The following is a 16,238-nucleotide window of genomic DNA, read 5'->3' as shown; positions in this document are numbered from 1 at the left end:
TGGTGAGTGTTTGCTAAATGGCCGTGTTGCTGTTTGAGTTGTAAAATCTTTGAACTCTAAAACTTTTCTGTTGTCTAAGAAAACAACCAGTCCTCATGCCTATGGCTATTAAGTCTTGGTTTACTTAAGCACCTAAAAACTGGAAATCACTGTATGTAAGAGGGACTCAGTTTTGATTCCTGACTGCTCTTCACTAACTAGGTGACCTTGGGCAGGGCGCTGAAATAATTTCTGCAGACTTTGGCTTGAATCTTTTAAATGAAGGATTTGACATAGATGATCTCCATGTTCCAGTGGAGCTCTGTGGTCTAGAGGCAAACGTTGAGTTGTTGACAGACCAGTGGACAGTGAGCAATGCTTCCTGAGTGTTTGTACATCTTTACAGTGCCTTGGAGATTTATGTATATCATCTGCCAAGGCAAAACAAATGCTAGGGGAACTTGGAATCTCAGATATCAAGTTATATTCGGTATAATATGTGTTAATTATACTTTGCGGTATTCTCATATGAAAATTGATTATTCATGTGTGGTATATGGGATCATTAGGATATTATACATTAGATTAATCAGGATACTCTGCTTCCTCATCCTGGTTAATAAAGTATTTTTTAATTGAAGTATAGTTGATTTACAATGTTGTATTAATAAGGTATTTAAAGTATTCTGAAAGTTAGGTCTTAAAAATGTTTGAGATAGAAAAATATACTCAAAAAAAGATAATTTGAAATATGTTTTAATGTTAGTGCATTTTATTTCGCTTCAAGAAAGTTTAATAAAAATGTTCAATAAATGCAAAACAATCTCAACAGTTCAGACTTTTAACTTTTGGACACTTTCTTTTTTCCATGATCAAGAATTCTGATTTTTGACACTTGTTTCTTCTTTTGACCTTGTATACTTTCAGCTCATTTAGAGGCTAGTTTTGAGGAGGTAGAAGATCACCTGCTGAATCTGGAGGATTTATGTGGACAGTGTGAATTAGAAAGATACAAGCATATGCAGTCCCAACACCTGGAAAATTACAAGAAAAATAAGAGGTGAGTTTGAAAACTGGGCCATGATATTCATTTTCAGTCTCAAAGTTTTCCACAGTACTTTACATGCTACTCTTTATAAGTCTGCACTGATAAAAGACAAAGGTTTCAGGTAAATCTCTTCTATAAGCTTTCCAAAACATGATTTTTTTTTTGGTACCACCATCTGGTGCCGTTTTCTTGGGGATGTGTTCTGAAAAGCTAGGGGTGGGGTAAGCGGTGGCGGGGGCCAGTGCGGTGGCCAGAGCTTCCCAAGAAAGTAGAACCCCTGACCTCATTTTCTCCAAGTGGCAGACGCTGCGCTGCTTTTTCCCTTTTCTTCTCTTTTATTTGGAGCAGGAGGAAAAGGAACCTGGGCTCAGGCTGTGGAAAGGGGCCTCAGCTTTGTCACATATTGGCTGTGGGACCTTCCGCAAGTTATTGGATCTCTTAGCCTCAACATGTGTAGCTTATAGTGAAGATAATAACGTACCCGCTTCCTAGAGTTATGAGGGTTAAGTGAGATGGTCGTTACCGGATGCAGTGTGTACTCTGTCAGCAGTAGTTATTATGGTGATTATTTTCATTAGACTAACCTGAACTGGAAATGGGTAATAAGATTTGGAACTATGAAATTTTGTCATTCTTTTCTTCCCTTTGACCCAGTGGCTTAGATATAATAGATATATAATCAACACATTATAATTCATATGTCACAAAATGAAAATCAACTTCGTGTTTGGAAAACAGCCTTGGCTGTAATTTGAGTAAAAGCCAAAGTGTACTAGATAAGCCTTAACATGTTTCATGTAATTGCAATATCATTTTAGAGGTAGAATTGTGTAGTAGAAAGAACACTGTCATTAGAATTGGAAGACCCAAGTCCTAGCTTCATCGGCTACTAAGTCTGTGCTCTTGGGCAAGCCATTCACTTTCATTTATACTTTATCCTGTTGTTAAGCTTTTCTTGACTAGCATTTGAAAGACTTCTTTAAAAATTACATATTTTTAATACATTTAGATATGATAAACAGATTTGTTGACAGCACCTGTTACTTTGAAATATGTAGGAAAAAAATAGTATGCCAATTGAGGACTACCAGTTTAAAATCAGTAGCTTGAAATCTATAGATAAAAAATGGTAAAATTTTTCATGTTCTGATAGGCCAAATTTTTAAAAATTATAAAAATTTACTTTTTATTTCTCAAGGACTACATGAGATTAATATAAGATGTCATAACAAGTTTTAAACCTAAGAGTTTCAATGAGAAATACCAAAGGTGAGAAATTTACATTAACTAGTACTTTGATTGACTTTCCAAGACTGTGAAAAAAATTGTATATGTAGCTATTTGTTAATAGTTACTCATAGTGAAACTGGAGGTAAGGGGTCAGGGCACAACCTTTTAAAGAATGACATAGCCCAAGGACATGACATAAACTAATTAGAACCAGATGGGTCCAAGATGGTGAACAAGTTGACTTCCACTAGACCTTAAGCTTCAGTATTTGCTTATTGTAGCACATCAGCAAGCTAAATGACACACCCACAGGCACCGACAGTTCTCAGGCCCACCATAAGGATCAAAAAGTGGGCTGTGGCCCAATTCCTGGAAATACCCGCCCCTTTCTGAAATGGCTGGAATACTCCTCCCACTCGTTGGCCTGTGCAATTACTCACCCCTGTAAAAACTGACAACCCCATACCCTGGTTCCTTTCTCACCTTCTGAGATGGCCCACAGTCTGTGGACTGTGTTTTTCTCTAAATAAATCTACTTCTTACCCTATTACTTTGTCTCTCACTGAATTGTTTCTGTGATGAGACATCAAGAACCTGAGCTTCATTAACTCCTGAAACCAGATTTGTGATCTTAGTTGGAAGACTATGTGTTTTGGCTGGGTTCAAGTCCTAATCTAAGGTGCATGGTTTCAGTAGCATCTTCATAAAATAAATATTTATCAGTAAATACCAAAGTATTTTGCATCTGATTGTCAAATAAGACAGTAGACTTGTGACTTAAATTGAAATATTTTTATCATGAAGTAACTACTGATTTAATTCACAGTTGTTAACAGTAATATGATCTGTTTCAGTTATTGTGAAAAGTCCTTGAAAACCTAAGCTTGATTTTCTTCTCTGGCCCTTGCTACCTATATGACCTTTTGCAAATGACCTATCTTTGGCTTTCTTATCTGTAAAGCAGAGATAGTGATACACTTTCCTGCAGGGTTATGGAAGATAAGGGAGAGTTTCGTTTAAAGGGACAAGTAAAATCTGGTCCCCTTAGCTTATAGAATCATTGGTAATTCTCACTTCTAGTTAACTTGCCTTTCTAAATACAAATAATGGAAATACTGAATATGAAACATTGTTTAATTCTGTTTATCAGTGTAAACTGTAATCATCCCAAAACTTTTTCCCAGTTTTGCTGAGATGTAATTTTTATACAGCACTGTGTTTGAGTTTAAGGTGTACAGCATCATGACTTGACTTACATACATTGTAAATTGAGTTTACAGAAAGTTTAGTCAACATCCATCATCTCATTTATATACAAAGAAAGTTTGGGGGAATTTCCTTATGATGAGAGCTCTTAGGATCTACTCTCTTAACAACTTGTGGTTGTACCACACAGCAGTGCTAACTGTCATCGTGTACATCACATTCCTAGTACTTACTTGTCTTCTAACTAGAAGTTTGTGCCTTTTGACCACTTTCATCCAGTTCACCTTCATCCCTTATCAGATTTATGATGTGTAGATATTTTTTCCTATTCCATACGTTGTCTTTTCATTTTGTTGGTCATTTCTTTTGCTGTGCAGAAGCTTTTTAGTTTGATGTCGTCTGCTTGTTTATTTTTTATTTTGTTGCTTGTGCTTTAGGTGTATCAGGTCCAAAAAATCATTGCCAAGACCCATGATAAGCAGCTTTTTTCCCCTGTTTTCTTCTAGTAGTTTTATTGTTTTTGGTCTTATATCATTTAAGTCTTTAAACCATTTTGAACTCATTTTTGTGAGTGGTGTAAAATAGGGGTTTTACATCTGAATATTCAGTTTTCCCAGCACCATTTACCGAAGAGACTGTTTTTTCTCTATTGCATATTCTTGGCTCCCTTGTCAAATAGTAGTTGACTGTACATGCATGGTCTTCCTGAAATTCTTAACCTGTTTTATTCAGCATATAAAAGGGTGAAGTGTCTTCTTCAAAGAAACCTTTTGGAATCACTTTGTTTAGTCAGTACACACACACACACACGCACACACACACACACACGGCTGATTAATAGTTGGTTGTAGTATAAATAATTTGAGTTGACAACACTGAGAGTGAAGCAGTTTTATTTAGTCAAATGTAGATTGATCAAAAAAATCTTTCCAACAACAAATCATGTAGAATATTTACTATTCAGAGATGTTTTATTTACATTTTAAGCTTCTTCTTACTTTTATTCAATCCAGAGGTTATCAATACTGGGACTATTATGAAGGCTAGTATCAATAAGTGGGGAGAAAAAAAGAATAAATATCAATGTTGGCATATTGTTTAGAAATAGTGGAGGTAAATACCGGAAAAAATCACTAGAAGAGTTGAATGTAGCTGCTTGTGAAAAGCAGGGCAGGAACATGGGGAGAACTGAGCCGAGGAACTGATCTGCTTCATTGTAAATCCTTGTGGGTACTATTGGACTTAAGGAGGGTACATGTACTATTTGACAAACATAAAAATTGAATAAACATAAACAACAAACTGCAACATTCCCTGAAGTGTTTTACCGAAACAGTGAACTGAGAAGATAGCCACTGATAAAACATTCCATGATCAAATAAGTTCCAGAAACACTTTACCCTATTTTTCTATTTGGAGTACACGTCAGTGTATTAAGGCTTCTGAGAATTCCTATAGTAGAGAAATTTGTTTGACTCAACATTTCACAGCTTACTTGCTTACAGAACTAGTTTGTCTGTGATACATATTAAGACCCTGCAACTTGGTACCCTATATCACACCATTTGAAAAACTTTCAAAGACCCCAAATTAAATATTTTATTATATGGTCCACAAGGGAAGAGTTTCTTAAAAAATAAACCTCCTTCCTCTTTAACAAGCTGCCCTACCAACTAAACTAATGATTTTTCTTCTTCTTTTTTTTTTTTTTTGGCTGCATTGGGTGTTCGTTGCTGCACACGGGCTTTCTCTAGTTGCAGTGAGGGGCTACTCTTCCTTGTGGTGCATGGGTTTCTCATTGTGGTGGCTTCTTCTGTTGTAGAGCACGGGCTCTAGGTGTGGTTGTGGCGTGTGGGCTCAGTAGCTATGGTGATGGGCTTAGTTGCTCCGCGGCAGGTGAGATCTTTGTAGACCAGAGATCAAACCCATGTCACCTGCACTGGCAGGCAGATTCTTAACCACTGCACCACCAGGGAAGTCCCAATTTTTCTTTTCTTGCTTTTAGGAAGATAATATGTAATATAAAGATTGTCTATGTGATGTGCATGTATGTGTGTGTATTACAGTGTCCACCCACTCTGTAGCTTTCCAGAAAATCTGGGTCAGACAACTAGATGAGGATGGAGAGAGTGGGGGAGTGAAGGAGAATTTCTTAGGCACCTCCAGTGCTAATCATGTCTACAATAGGCTCCGATGCACTGTCTCATTGCGCTCCCATCAGAGCCTGGGGGGTGGGCAGGCAGCAGCTGTTGGAGTTGGGAGGAGGTTGAGTACGTGAAATCACATTACTGCTTAGGGGCCAGCATCAAGGCCAGGGTCGTCTTTTTTTGACTGTTGCATTGGAATAAATGGAATCCATCATTTATAGGCATTCCTGGCACAGAGAATAAATTCCTGCCTCCTGTAAGGAGGGATGTGACCCATCCAGCAGTAACATGGCTTACTATGGCAGATGCTCAGTGTGGGCAGAGGGAAACATAGAGCTTTAGGACACTCCTGGGGTGTATCTAGCCTTGAAAAACACTTGAATATATGGTTTAACCTAAGCATTTCTGCACTGAAAAAAGACATCCTACTTTAGCTGGTTATCTAATGAAAGTGACATATAAGCAACTGTATAGTTGTAGAGGTAGAATACCCATAAATAGCTTTTCTAATAACTCTTCTGCATATAAAGTGATATTACTATTACGGATAGGTTTTATGAATAGGAACAGACACTGCCTTGATGAATAGTAAAACATCGTATAGTAGATAAAATATGGCTATAGGCAGAAACAAGTACTAGTGCTGGTAGTTAGGTTGTCATGTGGTTCAGAAGATGAGTTAGCCATACAAGTGGAACTCCTGGATGCCTTGTGTAGTTTTCATAAGCAATAGGAAACATTTTTTCATCGTTAGAGTCGTTAATACTCAACACATAAGCCAAAATAAAGCAAGTAAAGACCATTTACGTGGGTTTGTCTAGCTGGCAGTTAGAGAAATGGATTTGAGATTTGGGAGTCAGCTAGCATTTGTAGTCACAGGTGTGAGGAGAAATAAGTGATAAATGTGTACATGATTTTATTTATTTAGTTTTTAAAATATTTATTTGGCTGAGTCGGGTCTTAGTTGCAGTGTGCGGGATTTTTAGTTGCAGCACGTGGGATCTTTAGTTGCAGCATGCGGGATCTTCATTGTGGCATGTGGAATCTTTATTGCGGCATGTGGGATCTCGTTCCCTGACCAGGGATTGAACTCAGGCCCCCCGCACTGAGACCTCGGAGTCTTAGCCACTGGACCACCAGGGAAGTCCCTGTACGTGGTTTTCAAAAAGGATAATTTCAGACATTTATATTGAAGAAAATAAAACAGGATAATGTTAGTGGTGGGGAGGGTTGCTTTCTCTGGGGTGACCTGGAGGACAGGTGAGACCTGAGACCTGAATAAGGAGGCAGCCACACAGGGATGGAGGATGACACCCTTCCTTGCAGAGGGACAACAAGTGAGTTTAGGAAAATGAAGAAGTAGAGCTAAGGAGAAATGTAGAATTTTAGCCTTCTAAATTTGTAATCTTTTCACTACCACCATAATATTCCTTAGAATGATTATTGAGATTCTCTCATAATAATTATGTTATAGTTAAAGTCATACATAAGTGAGTGATTTAATTAAAATATTTCTTACTTCCAGACTTCTGGATCTTTTGTTTTCTTCTTCAATATGCAATATACCATCAGAATTTCTCTGAAAAGAGCTATATCTTGGAGAACCGTGTGATTTTAGTAATTCAGCTTAATTATAAATGACTCATAATTTTAACACAGTCTTTCATTGGGCTGAAATCTGCTTAGCAGCATAACTGAACTCTAGAAGCATTTTTCACTGATTCATTTAGACTTTGAAACTTAATTGTCATCTCTTAGAAACTTTCACCTGGGAGTGGGGGGCACTGCTTCTGTTGATAAGTGCCCAGGCATATTTTGAGGAAGTCATCGTTCCTTTTGCTTTATGTATTACAGCTAATGCTAAGAAACTATGCTCTTCTTTGTGTTTGTGTTTTATTTTTTTGTTAATGTGGGTAGACTGTTCAGAAAATCTTTAGAGCAAAGCATAACAGATTTATTTGAGATGTAATAGCATATCTTTAGTAGTGTTTGACCAGCTTATGTTCTAGAGAAAAACCCACCAAACTCCTGAGCTTCAGGAAATGACTGTCCACTAGACAGGTCACGGACCATGGGTCTGACTAGTTCTTCCGTTTCAGAGAGTTTGAGGATGGTGTGTCTGGGAGGCTTGCCACAGGCCTGACTTAGCTGCGAAGAGAACAGAAGAAACCACTGGCATTCTCCAAGGTGAAGATGGCTCTGGAACCAAAAGGGAAGGTCCAACAGAGATAGGTGGAAGGACAGTAACTAGATCCTGAGGCTCCACATGGAGATCCATTTGGATGCTGAATGGAAAGTAGATCAGGTATAGCCTGGCAGTCTCTGAGTTGAAGAGCAGAGCTGAGCGTCTGGGAACCCAAGGCAGCCAAAGGTTACAGGACACGGTGCCAGGGAGAGAGGATCCTGAAAATCTGCAGAGGGCTGCCCTGAGTATTCAGCAGAGAAATGATAATTCATGTGAGGACACTGCCAGAGGCAGGAGGAAAATATCTTTCAAAAGGATTAGTGAGCTGTGCCTGAGGCTCACGTGGTGCCTGTGCCGGGCAGCCACACTGAAGAAACGTAGCATTCCTGGGCTGCAGGGAACGCTTCCTTCCGCAGGGGGTACAGTTAGCCCTCGACTGAGCCCTGTTCCAGACCTGCTTAACTAATCATAAAAGCAAGCATCAAAAAGATCAAACTGTTTCCAAATAAATTAACTGTATCCCAGAACAAAGCTTTAGAGTTTTTGTAGAAATACAAAAGTAGCTAGTAGCCAACAAAGTAGATCATTCTAACAGGTTGCTTGTGAATGGACAAGATTCATGGCAGACTGAAGTTAAAATATTGTTATGAGAGAAAGATTGTGTACAGGTTGTGTCATATTAAGGCATTCATAGAGACCAAATCAATAGTGCACTTTAAAGATTTAACCCGTGTTTTTCTTCTTAGCTCTTTAGGTAACTAAGCCCATTGACAAATCAGTCCTTATTTACCTCATCTCTTGAAACTGTCTGTTTTTGACCTCTGTAACACTCATATCCTAAATTTTCTTCTCTTCTGTAGGTTAGTATCTAGTTGCCATCATAGATGCTTTAGTTCTGTTATTCTCTTGAATTCTGTTCTTGCTTATTGCTGCCTCCCATTCTGCATATTAAAAATGTCTTGTCCTAGAACACATCCCCCTGCACAGGATCTGTGTAAGGGACAAATGACAACAAGGTCTTCTAAGATACATTTTTGTGAAAATTACTTCAAGCAGGTAGGCCAGCTCTCTCCCACCCCCCACTTCCATCACCCACTCAACCACAAACTCACCAAGCCCATGAGGGTACACATTTTCATGACTGTAGAATGCTAAGCAGCAAAAGATTGGGTAAGAATGACTGGAAGCCGGTCTTTTGTGAAAGAGGTCTTGTAAGATCTTGCCTGTGAACTTTCCTGTCCATCAGCCATAGCGAAGGGATGCTCTCCTAACTGTGTTCCATACAAAAAGTGTTGCTGATCGTACTTTAAAAAAAATTTCCCCCAAACATTTTCAAATATGAAGAAAAATGTTAGAGTTGATTTTGCACGTCACATTTTGAACGTGGTATTTTGCCATATAGAATCATCGTGTTGGGTTTTTATCATGGGTTTGTGCTGGGAAAGCAGTTTAGTGTTTAGAGAAAGTGCTTCCATCTGTGAGATGATTGTGTTTATGGAGACATTTATCCAGTGGTTCCAATCTATTAAGCTTGCATCTGTGGGTCTGATTTAGTTGATTTCTAATACATATACAGATTTAATATACTTCTTGCGACATTCCATAGATTTATTTATTAATGTGATGCTTTTCTTGTTTTTATTCTGCCCTCATAACTCAACCCCTGTGGAGAAAATGATCAAATAGCAGTTTCACCCTTTGGAAATATTATTAGATTTTTAAGTCTGGTGTTATTTGGTGAATGTTTTAGTTTTAGGGTTTGTTGTGCTAAATTTTGTTACAGCATTTGCTGAATTGAGTAAAATTTAAAATATGGTAAAATCTAAAGGAAGACATTTCGATTCTTTCTACTTATTTGATCTTCTGAAAATATTATTAAACTTTGAAAAAGAAGAGACTCGGGTTTTTGAAATTGCAAGCGGCAAACAAGTTGTTAACAAATGAGATACTATGTGGCCAAACTTCTTTATAAAGAAGAAAATCCTCCCTAGTTATAGCAAAGGCTTCTTTGAAGAAACAGATATTCTTAGTCACTCTGCAGCCATAGTACCTGATAATCGTGACTTGCCGAGTGTCTGTTTTGTCCCACTCTGTGCGCATATGTGATCAGGGCGGATGATCTCTGCACTTCAGGATCTCTACAGTGTAATTATGATGCCTGCATGGAAATCACTGCGTTACAAGGCAGTGCCCCACGTGTTACAACACTGATGCCCTTGAGTGCCTGAGTAGTTGAGGTAAGGGGAGATTGCCATTTGAGTGTGAAGGATGTCTTCATGGAAAAGATGAACCTGGATACTGTTTTACACTGATTATTGTCATTACTAATACAGTTTGGAGAGTGACCAGAACTTAAAACTCCTGGTCACCTATGCTTTTTCATTCCGTTAGCTGAGAGTGTGACATAATGGTCAGGAGTAAAGGATCTGCCATGTTCTCCATCAGTGTTACCTGTCATCATCGGTTCTACTTTCCCTCAAAACTCAGTTCAATCCTGGCTCCTCCAGGAAGCCTTTCCTGTCAGCCCACAGTGTGTGAGTTGCTTCCTCCTCTGTATTCCTAGAGAATCCTCAGCATGGCTGGCATTACCAGAGCACTAATCTATGACATCAGTTTCTAACTGTTGCTTTACTTCTGTCTCTCCCACTAAAGTTCCTTGAGGTTATGGGACGTGTAAAACCCAACCCGAGAATTATTCCTACTGCCATTGCTAACATTATTCCTGGTGTCTGAGGCTCAGTATGATTTTGTTGTTTTTGTTGTTGTTGAATGAGTGATCAAACTCAAAGATTACATTCAGTATAAGAAAATGAATATTTATCCAAGGCACGGTGCTTATCACCATGACAGTAGTGGTGATGGGGAGAAGTGTATGGACTCAGGATATGTTCTGAGATAGAATTAACAGGATACATTGATGGATTGGATGTGGCGAAGGAGGGCGATGGATAAACCACAGCTTGAGGAACTTGGTAATTGCATGGGTTGAGATGAGGGAGACTGAAGGAAGAACAGGCTCTTCTGCAAGTGTTGCTGGGAAGCCTGCTCCACCTCCAAGCAGAGCTCTCACATAGGCAGCTGCATATGGTCTGGAGCTCAAAGAAGAGATCAAGACAGGAAGTCAGTATGAGGATGGTATTTAAGGCTGCGTAGCCGGATGAACTGCCTTGTTGGAGAATGTAAGTTAAGAGGAGGGCCCAGGACCAAACTGACAGAGCTCCAGCATCTAGTGGTCTGGAAGGGGTGGAGACGTAGCAGAAGGAGCGGAGTGAGGAGGAGAAACACCAGAGAAAGCTTTCTCGAGGAATGGCCAGCTGAGTCAAATGCTGCTGGGGGTTCGGATGAAAAATGAGAGTGAGCATTGGCTTCGGCAACATGGTGCTTGTGGTGACCCTCGCTGTGCAGTGGTGAGGCTGGAAGCCAAGCTGGGGCAGGTTCAGGGCTGAATGGGAAGTGGGTACAGGGGAGAGGAGACGTGTCTTTCAGCATCACCAGCCTTGGGTCTCGAACCTTCCAGGTTATTTCATTAAGTTCCAGCTGAACTCATGCGCTGCCCTCCAAAATCTCTTCCTCTTCCTAAGTTTTCTGGTAACGAATTCCCTTTCCTTCCCGTGATCCAGACTAGAACCCTCATGGTTACGTACTTCTCCCCGTGTCATCAGTTGCCACGGTCTGTTGAGTCTTCTCCCTGGGCTTCCTCTCTTCATTGCCATTGCCACTGCCACTTATATTGCTCTTTCCAGGCACTAATTAGCTCTTCTTCAGTCTCTTGCAGTAGTTTCCTAAGTGCTCCCCACTTTATTCTCGCCCTTGTCAGTCATCCATCCATCACAGCTAGAAAGTTGTTCCCAACACACAGCTTTGCTCACCCTATTCTCCTGCTAAAAAGAAAACCAGCTCCTTTTAGCCTGGCTCTCAGAACCCTCTACCTCTTTAACCTCATCTCCCACTACTTGCTCTGCATTCAGTCTGCTGTTGGGAAGTGTTTGCTCTTAGATCCTAAAGATTGCCCACACCGTCCAGCCTCCACGCCTCCACTTTCACCATTACCTCTGCTTGACGCGCCTTCCCTCCCTTCTCTCGTATCATCTGTATTTCTGGATGCCGTTACCTCTGACGTTGTGGAGTCTGCCCTAAAAATTACGACACTTCAAGGTTTTCAGTGCTGTGCTTTCCTTTATCCGTTCCTTAAAATTTCCGTAGTACTGATTTTTACCTTGAACCACAGTTATCTGTACCACCACTACCTTCACCAGTCTTTTTCAGGAATTGGGTACAGGAGTGAATTACTTTCTGAAAGGAAGTTTCACGAGGAGCCGTGGGTCATGGTATTCTGTAAACAGAGGTGCCTAGAAAGAGCACCCTGCTCCCCTTTCCTTTTTTCTCACTGCAGCTTCCCATTGCTTTGATGAGGCACCCGGGAGGTTGGAAGGTGCGCGTGGCAGTAACTCCACATGAGAGCTTCCCTCAACTGAGCAATGGCTCATTAATAACACAGACAGTGGATTCTTCGCTTTATGGTTGTTGGTATTTGGGGTGGGAGTAAGGGAAGAACAGTGTCTGTGAAATCGTTACTCCGAGTTTCACCTTTTTAGCACAGGAGGTGCCTTTTTGAAATTTCGTTCACTGCTACATGTTCTAACAGAAGGAAAGCAGACACTTGCTAAAGACGGTGATCAGAGAAGAGACAGTTGCCTACTAGAGTACTGAACTGAGTGTCCCGTCATCTTGCCTGCGCCTTGGTGGCCCTGCGGCCTTGCTCAGGAGAGGGCATCAGTGAGACTAGACTGAAGGTATCTGCTCAGGATATTCTCTTACGATACATGTTGCCTTTCTGCTAGGCCTGTTTTGCCTTTCATCCCATTATTGGAGTATAAAGCAGGTTTTACGCGTGTTTACTTTGTACCTAATCTTTTAAGAATGAAGCCAGGCTATTGGCTGAAGGGGAGACAGTTGTACTTTTTTTTTTTCTTAAGATAGGATTGAAAATGACATTATTTTTCTCAGTTAATGAACTCTGGTGCTGGAGCAATATTATCATGAGTTGGTTTTTTTGAGGGAAAAAAAAGGAGATCACCATTTGATTTAAGAACCTTCACTTGGCTGTTACAAGAATATTGGCCTTTCAGTGGGCAGCTTGCCAGTCCCCCCGGCCAGCTGTTCATTGTAGTCAACTGTTTTGGAACATGAGGGGTATTGTAATTAGCAATGTGCAATACCGATTTGAGAATCCAAAATAGCCCTAGATTTTTAGTAAAACCTAGCATGCAAATGAAAGATAAACGTCTCATATTTTGAGTGGGATAACATACCTTTACTAAATAAATTTACCTCCTCAAAATTACTTTTTATTAGTATTGATAATGAGAGAAATATAATTATAAAATTATGAAGGAAAACCTGAAAAAAATTCACTTTTGACTTCTTTGTCAAAATGTTTTGTTTTATAATTGTTCATCTCTGTTCCTTGGCTGTACATTTCCCCAGGAAACTTTGTGTTTCAGCATCCTTAATTGACACTGACAAAGTTACAAACCAGAGGATTTCCTGGAGGCTTGGCCCTTTTGTGTCAGGATGATCTATGGAATTCAGTCCTTTGATATATGCTTTCCCCTTTCATTTAAAAAGGGAAATAACTGCTCCTATTTTGGATGATTTTTAATTAAAGATTTAGAAAATCTATTATTTAATATTTATCAGTGGAGGGAAAATTAAGTGCTTTTATATATTGATTCTTATATATACTAGATGGTTCACAGCTGACGTTAAAATGCTCTATGTCTTATAAGTGTTCCAGTGTTTTAATAGTTTAAATTTTGGTAGAACTTTTTTGAGCCATTAATAGGGTAATAGCAGAAAAACTGAAAATGGTAGCTTTAGGCTGATTGTATTGGTAATTTCAGTACAGTTGACATGTGAGCATTCCAGAAATACCACTTCAGACATTTGAAGTATGTAAAATTTTATTGTAATCTAAGAGCAGTTTCCATTGGGAATAGATTAATATATTTATATTTTCTTTTTTTTTTTTTCTACAGGAAGGAACTTGAAACCTTCAAAGGTAATTTTGTGTTTAATTCTTCACTTTAAAGTAGATGAGAGTTAATTGATGTCAGATGTTCTCTCTTGATGATGAAAGAACACATTCCTTTTTCTTTAATTCAGTTTACATCAGAAAATAAAAGCTTGCTTAATATTGTTTTTGTAAATTTGATTTAATCACAAGTGGTTTGATATTCTTTTTTAGCTGTAACACAAGTACCAAGTGAGAGTTTCTGCTAATGACATTATAAGTCATATGTTAGGATGACACAGTGCTAACTTTGAGGTTGTTGAGAATCATAGTTTAAGAAGATTCTGGTGTCTGTTGTGCAGAGTCTGGGCCACACAGAGGCTGTGGTGATAAAGGCAGAGATGTGGCCCTGCAGTTTACCCAAAGTTGCCTGAACCTCCTGTGAGATTCTCAGTGCTGGGTTGGGCTCTGCCACCATCTTGTAACTTTGGAGAAGTCTCTTTACCTTTTTCAGGTTTAGTTTCTTCATCTGTAAAATTACAACCTTTGATGAACTATATTCTGAGATACTAAAAGTGCCCAGCATCACTTTTTCGCTTTTTACTTTTAGGGAGCTTCTGCAGATGGGCACCGAAGAATAATTCTTGACCATGTTGACCCTTACTGGTCATGGGGAAACACTCATGAAAAATAGGGAAAACCACAAACTTCCCAGCAGCTCAAAGCCCTTCCAATTTAACTGAGTAGTGAAATTTTTCTATTCTCAGAGAATTTCAGTAACCAAGAAGACTTGGAATTATTGCCTCTTATGTTTCATATATAAACTAGTATTGACTTTTAGGGTTACTGGTTAAAGATTTTCCAGTGTATTATTTACAGTTGAATTGTTAATGTGTATGATCTGTTTGGAAGGTTTACAGAAAACAACTAACCCTAAGGTAGAAGATGTAAAGACTATTCCTACTATGACTATAACTGAACAGAGTTGTTTTGGCTGGGTTTCTATTTGACTGACTACAGTTATAGTAAATGATTAAGTTCGTGGCCAGTTTGTTGAGGGCCATGTTAAATGATCATGTGATGTATTTTATATTATCATGGCTATCATTATTCTTAATCAATTTGTGAACCACAACTCATGTACATTATTTTTAATCACTGGTTTAAAATAAGATTTGAAATCCTGATAAAATGTTATTTTCTGTCTCCTTTTCTCTTAGTCTACTAGTATCTTTTTATATCATGTTAGGAGAAGGAAAAAAGTCAAGTTAATATTAAAAGACAGGCAGGGACACAGATTATGCAAAACGTCAACTTTGCTTGCATCTCATTACTGAGGCATTCTTTTTTTCTTTTTCTTTCTTTTTTTTGTATGACAGTATTCACAGAAAAAAAGGAGACCAGCAGTTTGCAGAAGGTTAGATAGTGTTCCATATTACCTGATAGAATAATTCAGTTTATGCTGAAATATCTTATTTACACACACATCCCTAATTATGCACAACACTGAACAGCACATCCAGCCCACCCATAGGCCAATTAAAGCGCTCAAATTTGAACAAACCCTAAACTGATTATTGTATCATACCTAGTTTTTCAAAGAACTAATATTCATTAAAAATTTTCCTCAGAAAGAGGAAAGAGAAAGTCAGAAAGAGAAAGACAAATATTGTATGATAACTCACATATACGGAATCTAAAAATGGTACTGATGAACTCAGTGACAAGAACAAGGACGCAGATGCAGAGAATGAACTGGAGAACGCGAGGTTTGGGGGGCGGGGGGTGAAGGGGAAGCTGAGATGAAGCGAGAGAGTAGCACAGACATATATATAGTACCAACTGTTAGGTAGATAGCCGTTGGAAATTGTATAGCAAAGGGAGTCCAACTCGAGGATGGAAGATGCCTTGGAGGACTGGGACGGGGAGGGTGGGGGGGACTTGAGGGAGGGTGGGGGGGGAGTTGAGGGAGGGAGGGAATACGAGGATATGTGTATAAAAACAGATGATTGAACTTGGTGTACCCACCCAAAGAAAAAAAAAAAAACTACAATGAGATATCCCTTCAAAAAAAAAATTTTTTTCCTCTTGAGTGTTTTGCTAATAAATCAAAAATGTGAGTAGCATATAATAAGAAAAAAAGAAATATAACTGCTCTTCCAAAACATTAGTGGCGAAAAAAAAATTCATTCAAACATGTTATAACAATTTCTTATTTTTTAAACATTGCTTTTGCCTTTGTTTTTCCTTTATATGTTTCAGGAAAACAAAAGGTATTACTTCCTCCAGTTGTTTTATTCAACTTGTAGTTATATTTAGAAGCTTTTTGCTAAGCTGGGGAAGAAGTAACTTTGGGGAACAAACAGGCAAAACTAGTAACCCTCAAAGTTAGTAACATCGATGAGTATGATCCACTGAGTCCTGGGTTCT

The 16,238-nt window shown here is 38.9% G+C and overlaps 1 protein-coding gene across 2 annotated transcripts in view; it reads left to right on the top strand.

The window, feature by feature from the left end:
* Positions 1-16,238, top strand: part of DTNBP1 (dystrobrevin binding protein 1) — a 100,348-nt gene that overhangs the window by 35,245 nt on the left and 48,865 nt on the right. For both annotated transcript variants that reach the window (XM_057700594.1, XM_057700595.1), the window contains exons 6-7: positions 907-1,039; positions 13,834-13,856. In XM_057700594.1, coding sequence (XP_057556577.1) covers positions 907-1,039; positions 13,834-13,856 — 156 coding nt within the window. The remainder of the gene's footprint in view (positions 1-906; positions 1,040-13,833; positions 13,857-16,238) is intronic.

This window comes from Hippopotamus amphibius, chromosome 11 (genome assembly GCF_030028045.1).
Source record: "Hippopotamus amphibius kiboko isolate mHipAmp2 chromosome 11, mHipAmp2.hap2, whole genome shotgun sequence".
In the NCBI taxonomy this organism is placed as follows: domain Eukaryota; kingdom Metazoa; phylum Chordata; class Mammalia; order Artiodactyla; family Hippopotamidae; genus Hippopotamus; species Hippopotamus amphibius.
Note: the sequence above shows the minus strand (reverse complement) of the source record. Positions and strands in the feature narration are given on the sequence as shown.